This window comes from Diabrotica undecimpunctata, chromosome 10 (genome assembly GCF_040954645.1).
Source record: "Diabrotica undecimpunctata isolate CICGRU chromosome 10, icDiaUnde3, whole genome shotgun sequence".
In the NCBI taxonomy this organism is placed as follows: domain Eukaryota; kingdom Metazoa; phylum Arthropoda; class Insecta; order Coleoptera; family Chrysomelidae; genus Diabrotica; species Diabrotica undecimpunctata.
Window position 1 is genome coordinate 67,836,913 of NC_092812.1, and position 22,032 is coordinate 67,858,944.

The window sequence follows — 22,032 nt, forward strand, 5'->3', positions numbered from 1 at the left end:
TTTAAATACCAAGATTGGTAGGGGATAATCGGGAGAATTCATAGAACAGTTTGAGCTTGGAGAAAGAAATGAGCGAGTAGACCGATTGGGTGAATTTGTATCAAAAGAAGAGTTTGTACCAACACTTACTTCAAACTTCCATACAGAAGTTGGAAATCATCTCAAGATATTTCAGGCCACAGAGTCAGAAATCAAATAGATTACATTATGATTAATAAAAGACTCCGTAAAAGCATTACATCAGTCAAGACATACCTAGGAGCCGATATCAAGTCAGACCATAACCCATTGATTGGCAAAATGAGGGTCAGGCTAACGAAGATTCGATATATTGTCAACCCAAAATATGACATCAGGCTACTCAAAGACGAACGCACAGAACAGAGTGTAAGACAGTATATACATAGCCATTCTTCTTCTTGCAGTACCGTCTCCTATCGGAGGTTGGCTACCATCACAGCAATCTTAACTTTGTTGGCTGCAGCTCTGAACAACTGTATTGAACTGCACCCATACCACTCCCTTACATTTCGCAACCAGGAAATCCTCCTACGTCCCACATTTCTCTTTCCCGAGATTTTTCCTTGGATTATGAGTCTAAGCAGAGAGTACTTTTCTCCTCTCATTATGTGGCCCAGATATTCCAGTTTTTTCGTTTGTATGGTTTTTATGACTTCGTATTCCTTCCACATCTTCAGCAGAACATATTTATTTGTTACTCTTTCTGTCCATGGTATTTTCCACATTCTCCTGTAACACCACATCTCGAATGCCTCAATATTTTTGATGTTTATCTTTTTCAGTGTCCAGGCTTCCATGCCGTACAGCAGAACGGAGAAAACATAGCACCTTAACATTCTCGTTCTTAAGTTTATATTTATGTCCCGGCTGCATAGGAACTTTTTCATTTTGACAAACGATTGTCTCGCTATCTCTATTCACCTTTTGATTTCTCTTGTCTGGTCATTAGTATCAGTGAAGCAAACCCCTAAATATTTGTAGGACGTAACTCTTTCAATGGCCATTTAAATACCGTTATTCAAACGGATTTAATAGACCAGGAGCTTGAAAAATTGCATAGAGTTTCACAAGATATACAAGAAAAATTCCTCAAACCACCAAAAATTAAGAAAAAATCGTGGATGACAAATGAGATTCTAGATATGATGCAAGAGAAGCGAAAGGTCAAAGATCAGGAAAAGACATTATACAAAAGAATAGACAAAGATCAAAAAATTAATCAGAATGGCTAAGGACACACAGCTGAGAAAACAACGTGCGGAAATACAGCTATTACAACAGAAACAGATTCATTCAATATGCACAAAAAAGTTAAAGAAGCTGCAGGCTTATACAAGCCTAGAAGAGTTGGATGTTTGACAGACAACCAAGGTAATCCACTACTAAGTATGCAAGAGAGACTAGATACTTAGGAAGAAATATGTGGAAGTAACATTTGCAGATGAAAAGCAGATTGCCGTTGAAGACATAGAATGGCAAACAGGACCCCGATTACCATTGAAGAAGTCACGGCAGCTATTAGAAAAACTAAAGATGGTCCAGCTGTAGGGCCTGACAAATTTTATACAGAATTTCTGATACTTATTGACGAACGAGGAATAAAATGGATAACGACTATATTTAACAAAATATATATAACTGGAACTATTCCCCAGAGCTTCGTAACTATACCAAAAAAATTAAATGCAAGAACATGCGAAGACTACAGAATAATTAGCTTAATGAGCGACTTACTTAAAACGTTTTTAAAAGTGATACATAACAGAATATATAAAAAATGTGAAGAACAAGTGTCATGGACACAATTTGGATTCCGCGATACCTTAGGCACCCGAGAAGCTCTATTCGCTATACAAGTGGTGCAGGGATGGCAACTATGATGTATATATTTGTTTTATCAACTACAAAAAGGCATTTGATAGAGTAAAACATGAAAAGCTCATATCCATCTTGCAAAAAGCGGGCTTGGATGATAAAGACTTGCGAATTATATATAATTCATATTACAACCAAACTGTCAACATTAAAGTGAATGACCAGTTGACAGAGACAATCTTCATAGATAGAGGAGTGAGACAAGGGTGCATTCTGTCTCCAATGCTATTTAACATGTACTGGGAGCGTATCTTCGATCAAGCACTGGAACAACTACAGGAAGGCGTCTTAGTTAACGGGGTGCCTCTAAACAACATTAGATATGCTGACGACGCAGTAGTGTTTACAGATAGCCTAGATGGTTTACAAGCAATATTATCGCGCATACTAGATATAAGTCGAGAATATGGGCTGGATCTCAATACGAACAAAACAAAGTACATGGTAGTTAGTAAGCGCGAAGTATTAAATACACATCTTTTGGTAAACCAATAGCCAATTGACAAGGTAAACAGCTACACATATCTTGGTACTAACATAAACAGTCAATGGGACCACTCTACTGAAATAAAACAATGCATAGGGAAAGCAAGATCAGCGTTCGTAAAGATGAACTCTCTTTTCAGAAGTCACGATTTACCACTTAGTACCAAAATCTCTATCATCAGATGTTATGTATTTTCTACTTTATTATACGGAGTAGAGGCATGGGCTCTCTGAACTTCTTTAGGAAAGCTCGAGGCCTTCGAGGTGTGGTATTACAGGCGCATCTTACGAATTTCATGGGTGGATAGTGTGACTAATATTAAGAATGGGCAAGGAATGCGAGATCACTAACACAATCAAAGAGCGCAATTTAGAATATCTTGGCTATGTTATGAGAAATGAACACAGATATGGCTTATTGCAACTCATTCTTCAGGGTAAGGTATTTGAAAAGAGATGGGACATTTTTAGGGGGTCGTTTGGCCCAACATGTCACCTGTTACCATGTAACATGTCATTTGACCCAATGACGTATAAATCAATACTACAATATGTAATAACAACTTTAGAAACTGTGCCGTTAGTTCTTATCGGTGTTCAAAGCATGGGGTTTCAAATTAGGGTTGCGCCTTAGATTTCTCACTCCTGTTCCAGCAGATATGAAAGTTTGTGCACGAATGCCGTACTATATCAAATTGGTGAAAAAGTTTTCCGACTACTCCTGGTACCAATATATTTGTACGACATTAGGTCGCAGGTCATTATTTTCGTATTACCTACCTAAGTTTTGTACCTTTGCCGTACAAATATGTTTGGCCAAAAAGTCCCGGCCGGCCCCCCTTTGAGTGGTAAGTTTATTCTTACCTGCGCCTCACCTGTATCGATAAGGATTGACGGCATATTTTCTAAAGTTGTTATTACATATTGTAGTATTGTTTTATATGTGATTCATGCTGGGTCAAATGACCCATTAAACATCTTTCATGGGCTTGTAGTCTAAATGTAATTCAAAAATATATTTAACACATTCTAAAACACTTTCTAATAATTAGTTATTCCTCTTAATATTAATTTATTTTATACATTGTTATTTTATACAAAATAAGATCAAACTTGACAACTTATGAACTTGTAGCACACCATATTATACTTACCATCTTCTGTATACTAAATTATTATTAAAAATAGTAAAAACACGCATAAAATTTCAATTTCATAAAAATACAGAATATACGACGGCGGTCAGAAAAGCACTTAGCCTCACCGCCCGATTGTGCCGCTATCGCAAGACAAATTTACCATCTTGTAGTAGATTCTCGTAGACGGCTGGCTAATGCCAAAATTTCAGACGAATCAGACTCAAATTTTAGAAAAAAAGAAAAAGAGCAATATCGTTCGGTGATTCAATTCTTGTTTTTGGAAGAAAAATGGTGCAGTGAAATCAAAAAGCGCTTGGATGCCGTATACGGTAACTCTTCTACTTGAAGACGACCATGAAAAATTGGTTTAACGAGTTTCAATGTGGTTGCACGTCAAGTTTTGTTGAGGTTCACCCAGGTGTCTCGAAAACGGCTACCACGAAGAATAACGTGACAAAAATCTACGATCACATATTGGTAGACCGATTGACAGTGGGCGAGATAGCTGAGATATTAGGTGTCTCAAAATACCGCCTAGGTAATATGCTACATACAATTTTGGGCATGAGAAATCTGTCGGAACGGTGGGTGCCGCGTTTGCTCACTCTGGACAAGAAGCTCAACCGTGAGACCACTCCAGGGCAGTGTTTGATGATGTATAAGCGCAATCCAAAGGATTTTCTGCATCGTTTAGTGACCGTCGAGGAAACATGGATCTATTGGTACACACCAGAGACCAAGGAACAGGACCAAGACTGTCCTATCGGCCGGACTGGGGATGGCCATCGTTTTCTAGATAAGATTTACGTCGACTACCTGGAGAAAGGCGGAGCAGTCAGAGGGCTCTACTATGCCGAATAATTAGGCAGATTTGACGCCAAATTGCAGAAAAAACGACCCCATTTGGCGAAGAGAAAGTTCTCTTCCAACTTTATAACATGCCGGTTCACACCTCTGCCATTGCCAAGGCCAAAGTGAGATACGAACTGCTGATTTGGTCCCGTATGACTTCTTTTTGTTTCAAAACTTGAAAAAGTCACTAATCGGGCCAAAATTAAAGTCAAATGAGGTCATCGCCGCCGCGCAGGCCTACTTTGTAGTAATATCGAGCTGAAATGGGACTATGTTGAAAAATAAATCTCCACTTTTCCAAAATTTTACTTTTTTTTGTAGGCTAAGTAGCCATCGGACCGCCCTCGTAGTATAAAAATAGTGACAAAAATGTTGTTTTAAACTTAAATATTTTAGTTCTTTGATGTCAAAATAATTACTTTCCGAGCCTGTTCATTAAATCTGAATAAAATATCCACAATCAGTTTTTATTTATAATAATTTTTAATTTCGATTTGAAACTTTTATCCCTCTGTATACCAATAACAACAAAACTATCGTATATATCTATAGGAACTTTTAGTCTTATAATTTAAAAAATTATTTTAAATTATTTAGAAAATATAGTATATCAGTAACAAAATATTTACTCAGTTTTAGATCTATAAAAACTCCATATAATTTTTTGACACGATTGGACTTAATTAACCTTCTTCAACAATTAGAAGAATAAAAAATTATTAATATTAATCATCTACATCTTATACTAAAATTGACATAAATTTGTTCTAAAATAACCTTTTTTAATACATTTTGTCCTTTGTCATTTTTCTACTACTTTATTCTTTCAGTTTGATATAATGGACCCTTTATACAGCCTTCCAACTCACTCTAAGTCAAAACTCAATAAATTTTTGTTTTCCAAACTTTCACTTTAAGTAAAAACTGTTAATAATGGACCTTTTTGGTCAACCAAACCATTCTTTCACTAACTTTTCCAGATTTAACTGAATAAGATTAAGATTTTAATAACGCGTCTTACAGCTATTATAATTCTGGTTGATTATTTAGGACTGTACCATAACACATATCTGTTAGAGATTATAGACCAATACATACAGTGTTTGTATTTTTACTTTGTCCTCAAACTTCCTCTTTTCTAGGCTGTGAGTGAGAACATTTTGGCCAATCGAAAGAAACTAGAAATTAAGTAGTCATTATCCTGGGCTCTACAACCCATTACAGGAGCAGTTTTATGCTTTCCAAATCTTGGCCTTGGTTTGCCAGCTACGCACTCCTAATTTTCTTAGATTGTTCTTCACTTGGTTTTCAAATGTAGCTCTGGTCGTACGTCTCCTTCTTCCATCAGGTCATTGGTTATATGCGTTTTTTGGGTTTCGTCCCCTTCAATTTTTTACATGACGTAACTATCGTAACACGTTTATTTTGATGGAACGTACCTATAATGACATTTACTGTAGAGATGGCAGAGCTCAAAATTGTAGTGCTTGGATCATAGTTTGTTTTTCTGCATATTTATTTTATTATACAAGGTGTTTCAAAAAAGGTAACACCGTCTTTAGGATAGGTAAAAAACTGAAAAATAATTGGGGTTTGCTTTGTAAAAATTTTTGTAACGCCATCCGTTTTCAAGATAAAAGGCGTTAAAGAACAAAATATATATGCACATTTTTTGTAATGTGCAACATTGTAATGAAATTTTATACGAATATATTTTGGAAGCTGATACATCCCAGGTATGATACTCCCGAGCGCGAAATTGGGACGAGTTCGCGCATGACGTCACAATGAGAGTGATTTTAAATATTCCCCGTAAGAACATCGTCGCTCATAACACGATTAATTTTTAATAATTTGTAAAAAGTCATTTTATAGATTAGTAGAGTCTCTATTGAACTATTTCGGATTTATTGAAATATAGGTGTTTTATTATTTTGATTGAAAAAATTAATAAAAATACAGTGAACAAAAATAAATCTGTAAAATAAATTTGTGAATTTTATTTAAAACTTTTTTTTCGCTTTTCAATCCTAGGAAGGTAACCTCCATAAATTTTACGAGCTCTCTTTTTATTAGCTTGTCTTATTTGGCGTCAGTCTTAAGGAGGAGATCGAGCCCTCGTCTAGTTGCTTGTCAATAGATCAAAATAAATGATCAGTAATTATCTGTAATAAAATCGACAAAACAAACAAAACACAAGGTTTTAAGTTACTTTTTGGTTTAATTTTCTTTTATTTCTCATATCTTTTTTAAGGGTTAGTTTAAATTTCTTAATTTTAAAATATATTCGAGATCGAAAGAAATTGTATAATTATTTGTTCCACAATCCTCTTCAACTCTTTTGTAAAGCCCTTCCTGCCTTCTAAGTTGATTTATGAATAAACTTTTTGATTGTGGTAGATGAAGAAAAAAAACAGCATGAGCTAAGTTCCTTTCTTTGATTCATATTGTAGCAAATTCAAGCTGCAAATTTCTTACAAAGTCTTCAGGCTTAAAGTGTTTGGAACAAGTCCTTGAGGTTTTATTATTAAATTTGTCTTCACTGCAACAAAAAATCACCCACAGTTCTTAAGAAAACCATGAAATCTACCATGTTTTATGATTTATCAACATCTTTTGTCTGATTACCACTGAAACAACCAGCTACTGCACAACGCATTTTATGTTCAGCTTATAAATTATTTTTAGCGAAAGTCCCGAAAAATACAGGAAGGGTATGAGTATGGTTGAGTATTAAGTACTGCTCAATAATAATTAAGCATCTCTCTCTCTCTCTCTCTCTCTCTCTCTCTCTCTCTCTCTCTCCAATGGCGCTACAGCCCAAATCGAGCCTTATCCTCCTTCAAACTATGCCTCCAACCTTGCCGGCTACGCACCGATCTTCTCCAGGTTCTCAGGTCTAGCAAATTTTGCGCGTCCGCTGTCACTTCATCCTCCCACCTTTTCTATGGCCTTTCTTTTGATCTTGCGTCCTGAATTTTACTATTTAGGGCTCTTTTTGGCAATCTTCCGGTCTCCATTCTCACTACATGACCAGCCCATTGAAGAGTCTTAAGTTTAACGAATTCTGAGATCGGTGCCTCTTTGAAAAGTTTGTAGAGTCCATGGTTGTACCTGGATCTCCATGGTCCATTTTCGTTAATAGGTCCAAATATCTTCCTTAGAACTTTTCGTTTGAAGACTATCAGCTTTTGTTTTGTGTCTTCTGTCATCACCCATATCTCGCATCCATAACATACTATTGGTTTGATAATAGTCTTGTAGAGTCTGATTTTCGATCGCCAGTGTGTGTTTTTGGAACGGAATACATGGGTGAGTGAAAAGTAAGCTGTGTTTCCCTATACTGTTCTTCTTAATAATTAAACATACCGTATTTATAACTTTTTAAACACCAAAATATTGTCAATATAAAGTAGGTATACCTACAAAGCCACTATCACTTTTAAAATCGCATAAATAGTTCAGCAAAGAATCCAAAAGCTAAAAACTTAATAAAATTCCCGTTATAAACAGATATATTACAATGACGACCACTCTCACTGTGACGTCAAGAGTAGGAGATCTGCGGAAAGTGGCCTGCTCAATATCATACATACATCCCATGAATTTGTGTTTATATCTTACTATCATAGAGGGTGCTAGTAACATAATTTGTACGAAGTATTATTCAACCTAACTTTTTTAAGGGTAGAATTATTAATCAAAATTTTAAATAAATTTAAACATCATACAATTTTATATCAAAAAGGTACTCATGGTAATGAAACGATGTGCTGAACGTCCTACAGCAACAGTGTTCAACAGTTCAACAGGACCAGAAGCCCAATCCGCGTCCACTCCAGAAGAACCTGAACCCGGGAAAAACTCCGATCTCATAGAGATCGTCCCAAAGCACCCTATCGAGAGGGGGACCAAAAGATACCGGATATGGTGTAACAATGGGAGGAAGACTGTGGTAAAGATACCGCGAGGGATAGATGGCATCACAAGGCTGTAGACGTCATTCACAAAAAAAAGGTATGTTACCTTTTTTTTCCAAAGAGAAGGTTGTGTAACGATGTGCTGAACGTCCTACAGCAACAGCGTTCAACAGTTCAAACCGTGGGGGTGTCGATAATCACGCATCCATTTCCACGACAAGACGACGAGGTGGGGTCCGGAGCGGCTATTTAAAGCGAGCGGCTGGCGGAGTTAAAGGAGTCTTGTGGCTAACGCTCTAGGCTCCCTGGCTCGCTAGTGCATTGAATCTGCGAGCCAACCCGGACAGAAAGACTTCCGCAGTGAGGATTATGCTCTGTCCTTAATCAAGCACAACTCGTGGGTATAGTGGATTGAACGTTACCGTCAACTCTGACTCAGAGTATAACGTGGATCTGCACAATCGAATATTTTGATTGCGAGAGCGTTTGGCGCTTCCGCTGGACTGAAGTGGAAGCGAGTATAAGTATGCGTGCGATCGAATTCGCGTATTTCATTTTCTGTTAGTAATAATAATTTTTCTTTTACAGACGTCCGCCGGGGAATTCACTCTCGCGGGATCCAGGCGGGGATATAGAATATATTTTAGTTTTATTTTTGTACATACGTTAAAATTAATAGATTTATTTTTATTTCAACCTGTGTTTAGTTAATTACTGAGTCTGTCGCCTCGAAAGAGCTACCCGTCACAGTAAAATTTGATACTGTGTATCTTTTTCGGAATATTTAGAATTTTGAATTGAAAATTATGTAGTAATAACCGATGCTGGTATAAAGTAATGATAAAGATATTAATTAAAAAAAATCACAAGAAGAAAATTAAAATTAAGACTAAAAACATATAATAAAATTCAATTAGAGTAAGTGTTCAAAATGTCCTCCGTTTTCAGGAATTTTCCTTTTTTCTAAGGAATCCATGAATCCATGTCATTTAAGTGACGTTAAATTCTGTCTTCTAATTCTTGACGTGAATTAATCTATGTGGCATAGACTTTTTCCTTAACATACGATTAAACTGTGTAGTCCAAAGGATTGAAATCGCATTACCAAGGAGACCAATGAATAGGAGCTTCTATACCTGTATCAATCCATCGATTCCGAAAATAATTATTTAATTACGACACCTTCTATCAAAGTGCGGTTGAGCTCCATCGTGTATAAAAAATAAAGATCTTCGCTCGTTTATCGTTAACTGTGAATAAGTGATTGCTTAAAATATCGAGATACATATCACATATCACTATTTACATTTCAAGGTAGAATATGATGACCTATTAATTTGCTACCTAAAATTTCTGCCTTAGCAATAACCTTAAATAATTGTTGGTAATGTTATACTCTTTTGACTCGTGTATTCTTACGACACCAGTAGTGTGCATTATGGGAGTTAAACATACCTTGTCGTATAAAGGTGGCCTCGTCCATAAAACGAATGCATTTTAAAAAAATTGGATTGAGGGCTGTCCTTTCTTGCAATGTTTCACAAAAATCCACTCTAACCGGTAGTTCGTCTGGCAAGAGCTCTTGGACTTGTCTGTAATGATAAGTATGTAGTTGCTGCTCCTTCAGTCTCCGTTAAGTACTTGAAGAGGACGTATTTGTTTTTCTTTCCATATTCCTTACGCTGACTGTTGGATCTAGATCAAGTAAATTTAAAATAATATTTTTTTATTAATTGTTTTTGTTGTTCTTGGTCCACCAGAATTTATTTTATTTGGTCTCACATTCCTAGTTCCTCGACAACGTTTCCTAAACACCCGCCTAGTTTCCTAATTATGTTTATTAACAATCTACATCATAACATAATATTAAGTAAATGTGTTACAGGTTTTGGGCGTGAAGGAGAGACATCCAATGATCATCATCATAAGTTGCATTACAGCTCGTTATGAGCCAAAGCCTTCTTCAGAACAATCTTCCATTCGCCCCTGTCTCTGGCAACTCTTCTCCATGCTTTAACTCCGATGGATTTTAGATCATCCTCTATGTTATCTTGATACCTAAGTTTTGGTCTTCCTCTGGCTCGTCTTCCCACTGGTCCTCTTCTGTCGAAAATTTTTCTGATTGTTGTGTCTTCATCTCGCCTAATTACATGTCCTATCCATCGAAGGCGTGCTAATGTAATACATTTTACAACGTCAGGTTCCCCAGTTCTTCTGTACAACTCAAAGTTGTAGCTCCTACGCCACAAATCCTGTTCTTGGACTCCTCCATATATTTTCCTTAGAATTTTTCTCTCGAAACGTTGCAATTCTTGGTCCAATCCATCCAATGATATCTCACCTTATTCTATTTTGGTTCAGTTTTGAAGTAGGTCTTGGGGCCAGGTTCTATCTAGTCTTCATGTGGCTGGACCGTTGTTAAATAATTCCCTTACTAGCTCATTTTCATGGTGAATGGTATGTTCATGTTGTGACACCGTGGCTCGATGGATTTCTTCTCTGATGAAAGGAATGTTTAAGTAGTAGTGAAGTGATTGATTACTTACGTACCATGGTGCATCTACTATCGATCTTAGCACTTAAGGCTGGACTCTTTGGATAATATTCAGCGACGTTGGCTTTGCACAGCCCCATAGGTGTAGTCCGTAGAACCAGATGGGTTTGATTATGGCTTTGTATAGAAGAATTTTGTTTTGGATGTTAAGTTTTGATTTACGTCCAAGGTGCCAATACATTTGCCGGAATTTTAAGTCGAGCTACCTTCTTTTGGTCTGAATATGTTTCTTCCAAGTGCGACGTTGGTCAAGATGAAGGCCAAGGTATCTAGCGTCTGTTAGTGTTGGTATTCTTACATTTTCCATTCTTACAGGTGGGCATATGTTGTAACGGTTGGTAAATGTTGTTTGAGTTGATTTTGTTTTATTTACTTTTGTTCTTCATTTTATATCACTGAGTATATTCGGATGATGTTGCAGGTTTTGTGAGGCTTGTACGGGATCTTCATTTACAGCTAGTATTACTACGTCGTCAGCAAAGAAAGCGATTGTAGTATTATTAGTCTCTGGTATATCGGCTGTGTAGAGTGAGAAAAAGAGCGGCCCTAGAATACTACCCTGCGGGACTTCGGGATTGATAGGACAGAGATTGGATTGTAAGTCTTTGAATTTTACAGAGAAATATATATGTGACATGTAGGATTTAAGTAGGAGGAAATAGTTACTGGATAGTGCTATTTTTACTTTGTAAAGCAGACCTCTGTGCCAGACTTTGTCAAACGCTTGTGAGATGTCTAGAAACACAGCACTGCAATATTTCTTTTCTTCAAGACTTTTTGATATCTTATTTATCATTCGATGGATCATATGTTGGGTAGTGGAGTGATTTTCCTGAAAACCAAACTTATGTTCTGGAAGTAATGTTAGGAATTCATGATCTGCGTATATCCTTTGTAGCAGCAATCTTTCAAAAACTTTGCTTACGGTTGGAAGTACGCTGATGGGTCGATATCTCGACTCATTTGAGTATATTTTAATTAATAATATCTAATTTTACAAACAACATGGTTTCAAAAATCTAATTATTATTGACGTATCGTCATGGCAATTGGTCTTATCGTATCCCATGACAAACTTAGAGAAAATCGAGATACACTTAATAGAACTTTATCATTACTTTATACCAGGATCGGTTTTTACTTTATAATTTTCAAATCAAAATATTCCGAAAACCGTACACAGCATCGAATTTTACCAGGAGTACCTTTTTGGTGTTAAATTTAAAATTTTGATTAATAATTCTACCCTTAAAAAAATTAGGTTGAATAATACTTGGTATAAATCTTGTAACTACCGCCCTCTATGAGAGTAAGAAAGAAAAACAAATTCATGGGATGTATCAACTTCTAAATAATACTTATTCGTATTAAATTTCATTACAATGTGGTCAGTAGTTTTGTCAAAATCGTAAAAAATGTGTAACATTTTTTTTTCTTCGACGCCCTTTATCTTGAAAACGGATGGCGTTACAAAACTTTTTTACTATGCAAACTCCAATTATTTTTCAGTGTTTTACCTATTCCCTAGACGGTGTTATCTTTTTTTGAAACACGCTCAAATATTTTCAAAGCAGATTTAGCTCTGTTCGTTACTTTTCGTCATCGTCCATGTTTCTCACACCTTTTGGTTTAATAAGAGTTTTGTATAACAGTGGTTTCGTTCCTTTTTGTGATTATGCTTCATATCAAAAGATTTTTTAGTAAAAAAGTTCGATTTGCTAAATATATTCTTCTGTTAAGTCCTACGCTGATTGTATTATTCCAGTTTATTTATGAAATCTAGATATATGAACTCTCTTACATCCTACATTTTTGAATAAGCGTGTTCCCATCACTAGATCTTGGGTGCTCTTAGTTACATGTTACTTAGTTTTACTTATATAAATCTGTCCCCCATTCTTTTTGTTTCTGTTTTTTTTTTTGCTGTGAGAACTTTGATTAGGTCCGTTATTCAATTTTGCGAAAGTTTAAAGAGCTGCTCGACATTGCAAATATCTGTTCAACTCGAATGTTCTTCGGCTATGATGCTTGTATTTTATCAACTTTCCTTCATTCTCCTTTCTTGATCTATATTATTAGTTGTAAGATACTGTACTGATTAGTTCGAAGAATGTGATCTAGAGAGGAAATTTTTTGACATTTTATAGTTGTTGTGTTGATATCTGGATCCTTGTATAGTTCAAAGTTGTATCTTCTTCGCCAAATTTCAATTTCTTTTGTGCCTTTGTATATGTGTCGGATATTCTTCAGATTTCGTTTGTAAGAATATCGCGGATAAGATTGGTGAATAGATAATATTATGATATGATAAAATGCTGCTCCAAGGTAAGCAGTAACCTTGGTATAGCCTGTTGAGTAATATCTAGTCAATCTGGTCTTACCGGTTATGTACTTTTATCGTTTAGTGCTATATAGACATCTTATTGTCAATTTATACCAGGTATTAGTTAACTATTTCGCATTGCAAACAGAAATTAAAAGAATTTCTGCACGATCATTACCTTTTGCAAGGCCATGCTCTTTCACTAAATCCCGCCTCTTGCCTTTTCCTGTATTCGCGTTGAAAAGTCTTGTTAATAAAAGTTTGACTTTTCTGAAGGCCATCTATTATGTTATCTAGTTTCCCTATCTAACTTTGTACCGTATTATTTTAGCCTAGATTATCAATTATCAGGAATAGGGAGGGAAAGATAATGGGTGAATAGGAACAAACACTGGAAATATGGGCAAAACTGACCAAGTATATACTGTTATAACAATTATTTAAATCCAAAATAAATATTATTTATAGTTTTGTAAGTATGTTTTACAATAATTTGTTTTCAAATCATAAAAAGGAGAACAAACACTTTTTGGGGTGACTATTTTGGAAAGGCTAAAATATTATCACATCTAAAAACTTCAGAATGTTTATCTTTCCAAAATAATAAACATTAAAACACCACAATCGCAGGGGTCTAAACAAACTCTTTTCTAGGTATCTAAATCACATCTAAGCAAAATACAGTTCTGTCTCAAGAAAAAGTCTTTACCTTGTACCATACCACTGTACCATTAGGTTGCCAATAGGGCTAATGTGCAAAGAATTAATTAGTTAAATTATTGAAAAGGTGCAAAAATTAAAATAATTAAATAATTTCATAGCATGCATAATAAAATTTGTAAAATTACGACACTTACTGCTTGTCGGACCTAACCGGATGTTTTTCTAAACCTTCTGTTACCATAGCATCCAAAACGAGAGACTGTATTAATGTTTTGTCACCTGCAACAAATTTAGACATTAGGTATATATATAATGTTGCAATTTGGCAACTTAAAATATTTGAAATATTTATAATTCGAACTATTATAGAAACCCCATCTTATGCAAGATTTTAAAATTGTAGTAGCCAACCTCCATTGAGGAGAGGGCACTCACTTTAAGAAGAAGAAGATGCATAATAGATGCCTTCGTTCGACCGAAATTAGAGAAGAATATCACCTAGTTTAACAAATAAGCGACATTGGCGCTAGTAGTAGCTGCCACCACTGCCGAGATGACGACTAATAAGAAACACATGGGAAGAATCTCTCTTATTTCTTAGAATCACCCACGGTTCGTAGACTTACTACGGTTGCCTCTTCCGCCTAACCAATGAACATTAAGCCCGAAACTGTAAAATGGGTTTTGTATTCTTGTGAACTCTGGTGACGTAACTCAAGCATCCCCACCCCAGTCGGAAGAGGCAACCGTAGTAAGTCTACGAACCGTGAGAATCACCCGTCCAGCAGAAATGTCTACTGTTGTACACTCTACGTGGTACAGCGCCACATGGTGATTCCAAGATTGTGGTATGTTTTGTTGGCCAATTTATAATATTGTTTGCTGTTACATGAACAAGTTATGCTATTTAGGTAATATATATATAAATAATTAAGATTTATTCTATTTCAATTGTTTGTTCACTTGGCGCCAAAACCTTGAAACTCGCTCGGTTCTTAGCAGAGTTCTTTTTTGATTTTGGCGAAGTAACTATAATAAGTCCTAAATCTGGCATATAGTTGGCGCCATTGATAACGAATCTATATAAATTAGATACTACCAAAATCCATGCTTTGTCATCTGACAACATTTTAGTTCAATCTGAACGTAAGTTTATAAGTTATAGGTTTATAAGTAACCCTACTTTATTGATTAAAAAAAAATAAAAAAATTAAAATTGTGTATACAGATGAAGCCTTGCATTTTAATCGGAAAAATGTTGTGGATGTGTTATTCGGAACCAATACTTAAGAGATGGCATGCTGGCTTTACGCGTAGTACAGTCACAAACAGTGGCACACCCAGAAATGTCTTAGGGGGGGGGAGGTTTGAAATTTTTTTATGCTACCTCTATTTTGACTCCCTAAAATTTGGGTTTTAGTTTAATTTAAAGTACTAAAGATAGCGGTGCCAAAAATTCAGGTATCTGTTATCCTGCCTACCAACTAAAACCACCCTCTCTTACTTGTGCGCAGTTGACTGTCGCACGTACCGTACTCCGAAAGTGGGGTGGTCACTGTAAGGCCGATGACATTTTTAGAACACTCCTTTTTCGTATCTAGATCTTATCTATTGTTCTGAAGCTATTTTCTTGTGGCATTTTAAAGTAATCACTATTTTAATGGGAATAGGCCACAATTGAAGGTTAAAATAAGGTTATTGACGTTTGACATTAATCCAACTTGTAATCTAACTTGAGACGGCTATCGCCGTATTCCCGTTCTCCTCCGCCAATCTTCCCGGTCCAAGGCATGCTTCTCCTCCAAACCTCTCGATTCCATCGCTCTTCTAATTCTTTCATTCCATGAGCGTCAAGGTCTACCTCTTTTTCTTCTTTCAGGAGGCTTCCATTTGTGAAGTTTTTGGGGCCAACATTCGTCGGGCTTTCTCAATAGATGTCCAAACCATTTTGAACCTCTTCTTTCTATTCTGTCAATGACCGTTTCTGTAGCATTCATGTTATTTCTTATAGATTCGTTGATCTCCCTTTCCTGCCTTGATGTTTTAGCACTTCTTCTCAAATAATCAATTTCAACTGCCAACAATCTTCTCTTCAGGTCTGCGTTAATTGTCCATACTTCAGAGCCATAACAAAGAACTGATTCAATCATGGTTTGTCCTATTCTTTTTTTGTTCCTTTTGGAAATGTGATCCCACCATAAGGAGTTCAGACCTCCAACAATTTTACGTCCCTGATTAATTCGTGTTTAATTTCGGTTTCTTCCAAGCCGTTCTTAGCAATGAGTGGACCTAAATATTTGAAATTTTCCACTTGTTTGATTTCTACGTCCTCGTCTATCAACGCTTCAAACCTTGCATCTGAATTGATAACTAAGTAAATATTCTGTTTTCTTCATGCTGACTTGTAACCCCAATTTTAAATATTATCTCTATAGACGCTTTATCATAAATTCTAGATCATAAGAATCTTGAGCTAGGATGACTTGGTCATACGCAAACATCAGGGAGAACAGTACGTCATTTTCTATGGGGATTCCCATTCCCTGGCAGGGGTTTTTCCAATTTTGGAGGGCTGCCTCAATATATAAATTAAACAGTAATGGTGACATACTATATCCTTGTTTTAGTCCTTTAGTTACTTTTATTGGCTCTGATAGTCTATATCCGATTTTTAGGTAAGTAGTGTTATCCCTGTATACTTCTGTGATTATTCCTAAAAGGTATGGACTAATGTCGAGTTGTTGTTAAGCTTGCCACAATTTAAGTCTTGGAACTGTATCATACGCCTTTTCTAGGTCGATAAAGGCTAGATGTACTTCGGTACCGATCGCTATTCTTTTTTCTATTAATTGTTGGAGTATAAACAAATTATCAGTGCAAGATCAAAGATCAAAAATTCAAACGTCAATAAACTTATTTTAACCTTCAATTGTGACTTATTCCCATTAAAATAGTTATTAGATCTTATCTCTGTCGTTAGCTCAGTTGGTGTTTCTCTTCTTCTTCTTTCTTTTTAATGACTGCTCGGATGTAATTGTGAACACTATTCCATCCCTCCGTATTTCCCGTCATCTTCACGATCATCTCTGTTACAGTCACAGGGTTCATACCTATTTCTTTATACATTTTGTTTCTCTCCACTGTACATCTATTACACTCCAGCATTTTGTGAGTAACAATGTCGAAATATTTGCAGTATAAGCATTTATCTGTATCTGTCTTTCTGAACCTATGAAGATACGCCCTAAAACAGACAATCTACCCAGTCCCTTAGGCTCGGGATGAGCATCTTTGTCCACTAAGCAACATCTTCCTTGTTGTTCCACTCTTCTTGCCATCTTTCCATTGATCTTTCCCTTTCTTCTTTTTTTTATAGCTGTTGTCAAATGTTCCCTTCTCCCATAGAGATGTCTCTTTTCTACTGCTAACACATGCAGAGGAACACAGCCCGTGATAGTCCACAAGGCCGCCGCAGATACATTCCTGTAGGCGCATGCTACTCGCAACCGACTCGTTCTGTCTACTTTTTCATAAGCCTAATATTAGGTATCCATATCTAAATATAATAAAAAATATTATTAATTATTGTGTATTTATACAATAATACAATAATTATTGTATTCTACATATTTAAAGTGGTAATTTAATTATTCAATCAGCGTTTTGGATTTTTTGTATTATGTGTAAAAGTCAAGTTACATTTTCCTACTATTCTTTATATATTGTTTACTTTATATGCCCTGGGGGGGGGGGCTTTAACCCCCCAACCCACCCCCCCCCCTGAGTGCGCCACAGGTCACAAACGATAATCAATGCTCTGGTCGGCAAAATGTAACAGTTGCTCCAAAAAAACACCCACAAAATGCACCGAATGGTTTATCTATGGTAAATTCAGACTGAGTAATAAATTAAAGAAATAAAAGTTATTAAAAGGCACTCTATTTATCATTTTAAATGAATATTTGCTCATGAGATAACAGTGTTCAATAGACTTCGGGAGCTTTATTCAGCTATTTCAGCAATAAATAGGAATTTTATGTTGCTATGTAGCAAAGTTAATACATGAGTCTACCACTTCATAACAAAATCAAATCAGCAGTCAACTAAGTGGACAGCAGCAGGTAAAAGTCGTCCAAAGCGATTAAACGCAAACAAAAACTGACAAGATGTTCTTTTCGGTATTTTTTTCTTCTCTATAAATTGTCTGTTATACATCCGACCAACTGCATACAATTGTTTATTGTGCATCTTTCATTAGCTATTACATAAGTCCGCAGAGCTTCGGCAGACCTGCTATAAAGTTGGGTCCATGGTTTTTTACTCGTGTGTTATTAATACTTGGCGAGATATAACATATACTTTTTATCCAGCATCATTGCCTTACAAGCATGAAACTAAAGACAAACCAGCTACCGCCTGGTATTAAGTAAAGACAAAGGTACAAAAGATAGGTACATAAAAGACACTTGAGGACGTTTTTAGATTTTAAGTACAATTTTTGACGTTTCTGGTTGGTTTACTTGTGGCTGTCAGTTTGTTGGATTTTTTGCTGTTTTTTGTCCTCTTTTGCATTTAGAAGTTATTTATATTACACAAACAATTGTTTTCACAACTAATTTTATCTTGAAGTTTGAAATTTTATTGTAAGTGTATTTTATTTTGTTATTAATTTACATAAAAAGTTAACCTAGTTCACACAGTTAAGGAATGGTTTTGTTTAAGTTTCCGAAAAAGTGAAAGAAATGACAAAAACTAAATATTTTATTGAATTTTTTTAGATTATGCCTGGAAAAACTCTTACCTCACAAGCACAAGAACTCGTTTTAAATTTAGTCAAGTACTTTGAATTAAATAAAAGGAATGGGAACCGTTGTCATCTATTCAAGAGGTACAAAAAACACAATTTTCAAATGTGCACTATTATAAAGTTTTATAAAGTTTTATAAAGTTTTATAAAGTTTTATATATGATGATAAGCATATATATTATTAATATTATTTATTTGCCACCTTCATTTTATAACAAAATATTTATAATTAGGAACTTTTTATTTTTGTTTTTTTTTTCAATTTAAATTAAAAATACTGATAATATTGTTAATTTTGTTTTAGAGGGTAGCAGCTGCACTTAAATTGGCGAGGAAAACAGTATACAATATACGAAAAAGAAAAGTAAAAAATCCTATTTTATCTTCTCCAGAAAAAAGCAGACCTCGTTTAAAAACGAAAACTACTGATTTACCTGAGGGCAATAAAATGGCAATTCGAAATACAATATATAATATGTACCAGGATAGTAAGTAAACCAACTTTCTGTTGAGAATTACCCAACATGTTACAGTAATATATTAATATAAAGAAATTTTTAGAGAAACAGTAACCCGAAAAAGTAACCCGTGAAGCGTTGATCAATGAGCTGCAGACTAAAGAAATTGTTTCTACAAGTAAAACATCATTGAGTAGAATATTAAAAGATTTGGACTTTAAATTTAAAAAAGATGATCATCGAAGAGCTTTAATTGAAAGAACTTATATCACAGCACAACGAGCGTGTTTCTTACATAAATACAAGGAAAACACAAATAGTACATATCCCCGAGAAGTTGTATTTTTAGACGAAACGATTTTTTGGAGTGTACGTAAACCAGGTGATTATGATGGAAACAATTTATTGCGGTTCATGCTGGTTCAGCAAAAGGTTTTATTTCAGACGGCAGTTTGTTATTTTGTTCCAAATCCGTGACTGCAAATTATCACGGTGAAATGAATAGTACAATATTTACTAAATGGATAAGTACACAATTACTTTCTAATTTAAAACACCCATCTTGATTGTCATAGACAACGCACCCTAACATAGTGAAACCGTATCACCCAAATTTTAGATTGCAGATTGCAAGACTTACTATAAAACATATATTTGCAGAGATGGATATAGAGGTAAACAAGTTTTAAGTATGTAGAAGGAAGCAATTCAAAAGTCTAACCAGGTCGCAAAGGGCAAAAGTGGGTAGAATATACTAACAAATTAAATGAAGAGTCGTTTATTACAGCATCATTACAACAGCGCAGTAAGATTTTGTCGAATGCAATTGCAGTACAATAATGTTGAAAATCGGATGGGAACACACACGTACCGATTTTGCAGTATGAGTTTTACTTTCAAATCAGAACCATGTCAGATAACGATATACTTTTAGCGGCTCGTGCTCTTGGCAAAGATTGGTTTGTGAAAAGACACATACTGTCACGTACATTTATTAGAAGCATTGCGATTATATCCAAATAATTTTAATTCCCTTTTGTAACATGTTCAAAAATTATTAATTTTCTTTTTCACCAACTCTTCATTAGTATCCGCTTTCACTTCTTGAAATTTAGCGACCAAAATATTCACAGCTTTTTTTCTAGCGGTTTTATCATGACATGACGTCGATTTTATTTTCCAAAGACACTCTTGTTCTTTATAAATGTCAAAGAAATCTCTTAAAAACTTCTAACTATAAGCCCTTTTTGGAAATTTACCAACAAATGCTTTTTTTACACGATCGAATTTACGACCCAACCAACTCTGGTCGTACTGCCGCAGACTGACTTGTTTGTCTGCCGTCAAATCGCGCCGATTTGTCAAATGGTGCAAATACACGATCAAATTACGTTCAATTTTGCAGCATTCGACAAACTCGTACTGCGGCGTTGGAACGTGAGTGGTGGGCTTAAATAATTAACATTGGAGATAACAGTTCGTATTCTGAAGGTCATGAAAATGAAATATGAGAAACGAAAAACATACGTTGAAGATCTTGCAACAATATTATTTTGGCTAAATAATGTTTCATTCTTTAAATAATTTTACTGTTACCTATTACATCAATACACTGTAAATGTTATTGTATATTTAATCATATATTTTTTATAAATTGTTGATTTATTTATTTATTAACCACTAATAATATTAAAAGAATTTATTTAGCTAGTTCAAATGTAGCTGTAATTCTGAACCAAAATTTTAAAGCAAAACTAAAATTTTACATTCGATTTATTTGATAATGTCAAATTTTATAATATAATCCGTGATCGAAGCAGTAGCTACTTTCTGTCACAGTAACTGTTGCATGGAGTAAATTTACGACTTATTTCGTATGTTTTAACTGATGACGCACTGGTAAAGAACCATGGACTCAACTGTATACAAGTTCTCCGCCAACATCCAATGGACCTCTTATTTGGCCCTGGTATACCAGGTATACCATCGGACCCGGCTACGTAAGTGGTCGTTAAGTCGTGTAAGGGCTGCTTGCGCGTCCTGAAAACCCCAATACTAGACTTTAGTCAGAAGGTTACATGAACTTTACTTTTGTTTACCCAGTTGTTTTGTATCAAGACAACATTGAACTTTCTACATTTCTACATTTTGTAGACTTAGAACAGTAACTCATTTTTGAGTGATCTTCTGGGTTATCTCATTGACACTAAATTAAAAACAGAATATCTAACCTAACATAACCAAAAATAAATATCACTTACAGTAATATGCGTCCTTATCTTGCTTTGTAGAGGCATGATGGTGCTCTCTTTGTAAGGGTGACCTGGGCCTGAGAGACATCCATTTCCATCCTGGCCTTCGGCTCCTCAAGAGAAAGTGTAGTACGCGCTCTTCGGCGGTTTTAAACCACTGCTCTCCTGAAGTACCACTGGTGTATTCACAATATACCCTAAAAATATTATGATAAATTTCTTGCTTTTGTAACAAATATATAGTTTAGTATTTGTTTAATAGAGCAACTGTTACGAATATACAAGGGCTGCAAGGGACAAAACGAATCATACATATGTCAGGAATCAATTTTATTGATGAAAAGTGATTAAAAAAGCAAGAAATGTGAAAAATAAAGGAATATTTCGCTCGGGGGATATATTAATAACATAAATCAAAATTGAAAACAGTTACAAAAAAAAAACAGATACATCAAACGAAGGCAGAAAAATAATCAACGAAATTGAAAAATCTTATATCAAAGCAGTATCAATATTCTCTAAAAACGACATAAACTAGAATTTAAGAATTTAGTTACGTGGCTCTTCAATAATTTAAGATGCCATAAATCTACAAATGATCACCAAAAACTCATTTATGACAGATGCTGCTTACAAAGTTACTAAACTTACGAAACTACTTCTTCCAGACTAAATACCGTGA

General features: G+C 35.2%; 1 protein-coding gene across 1 annotated transcript in view; it reads right to left on the minus strand.

Annotated features, from left to right (window-relative positions):
- Positions 1–22,032, minus strand: part of stol (voltage-dependent calcium channel subunit stolid) — a 164,817-nt gene that overhangs the window by 20,275 nt on the left and 122,510 nt on the right. Inside the window, exons 17-18 of the mRNA XM_072546474.1 lie at positions 21,360–21,547; positions 14,028–14,112 (exon numbers count right to left, since the gene is read on the minus strand). Of these exons, the coding sequence (XP_072402575.1) occupies positions 14,028–14,112; positions 21,360–21,547 (273 nt within the window). The remainder of the gene's footprint in view (positions 1–14,027; positions 14,113–21,359; positions 21,548–22,032) is intronic.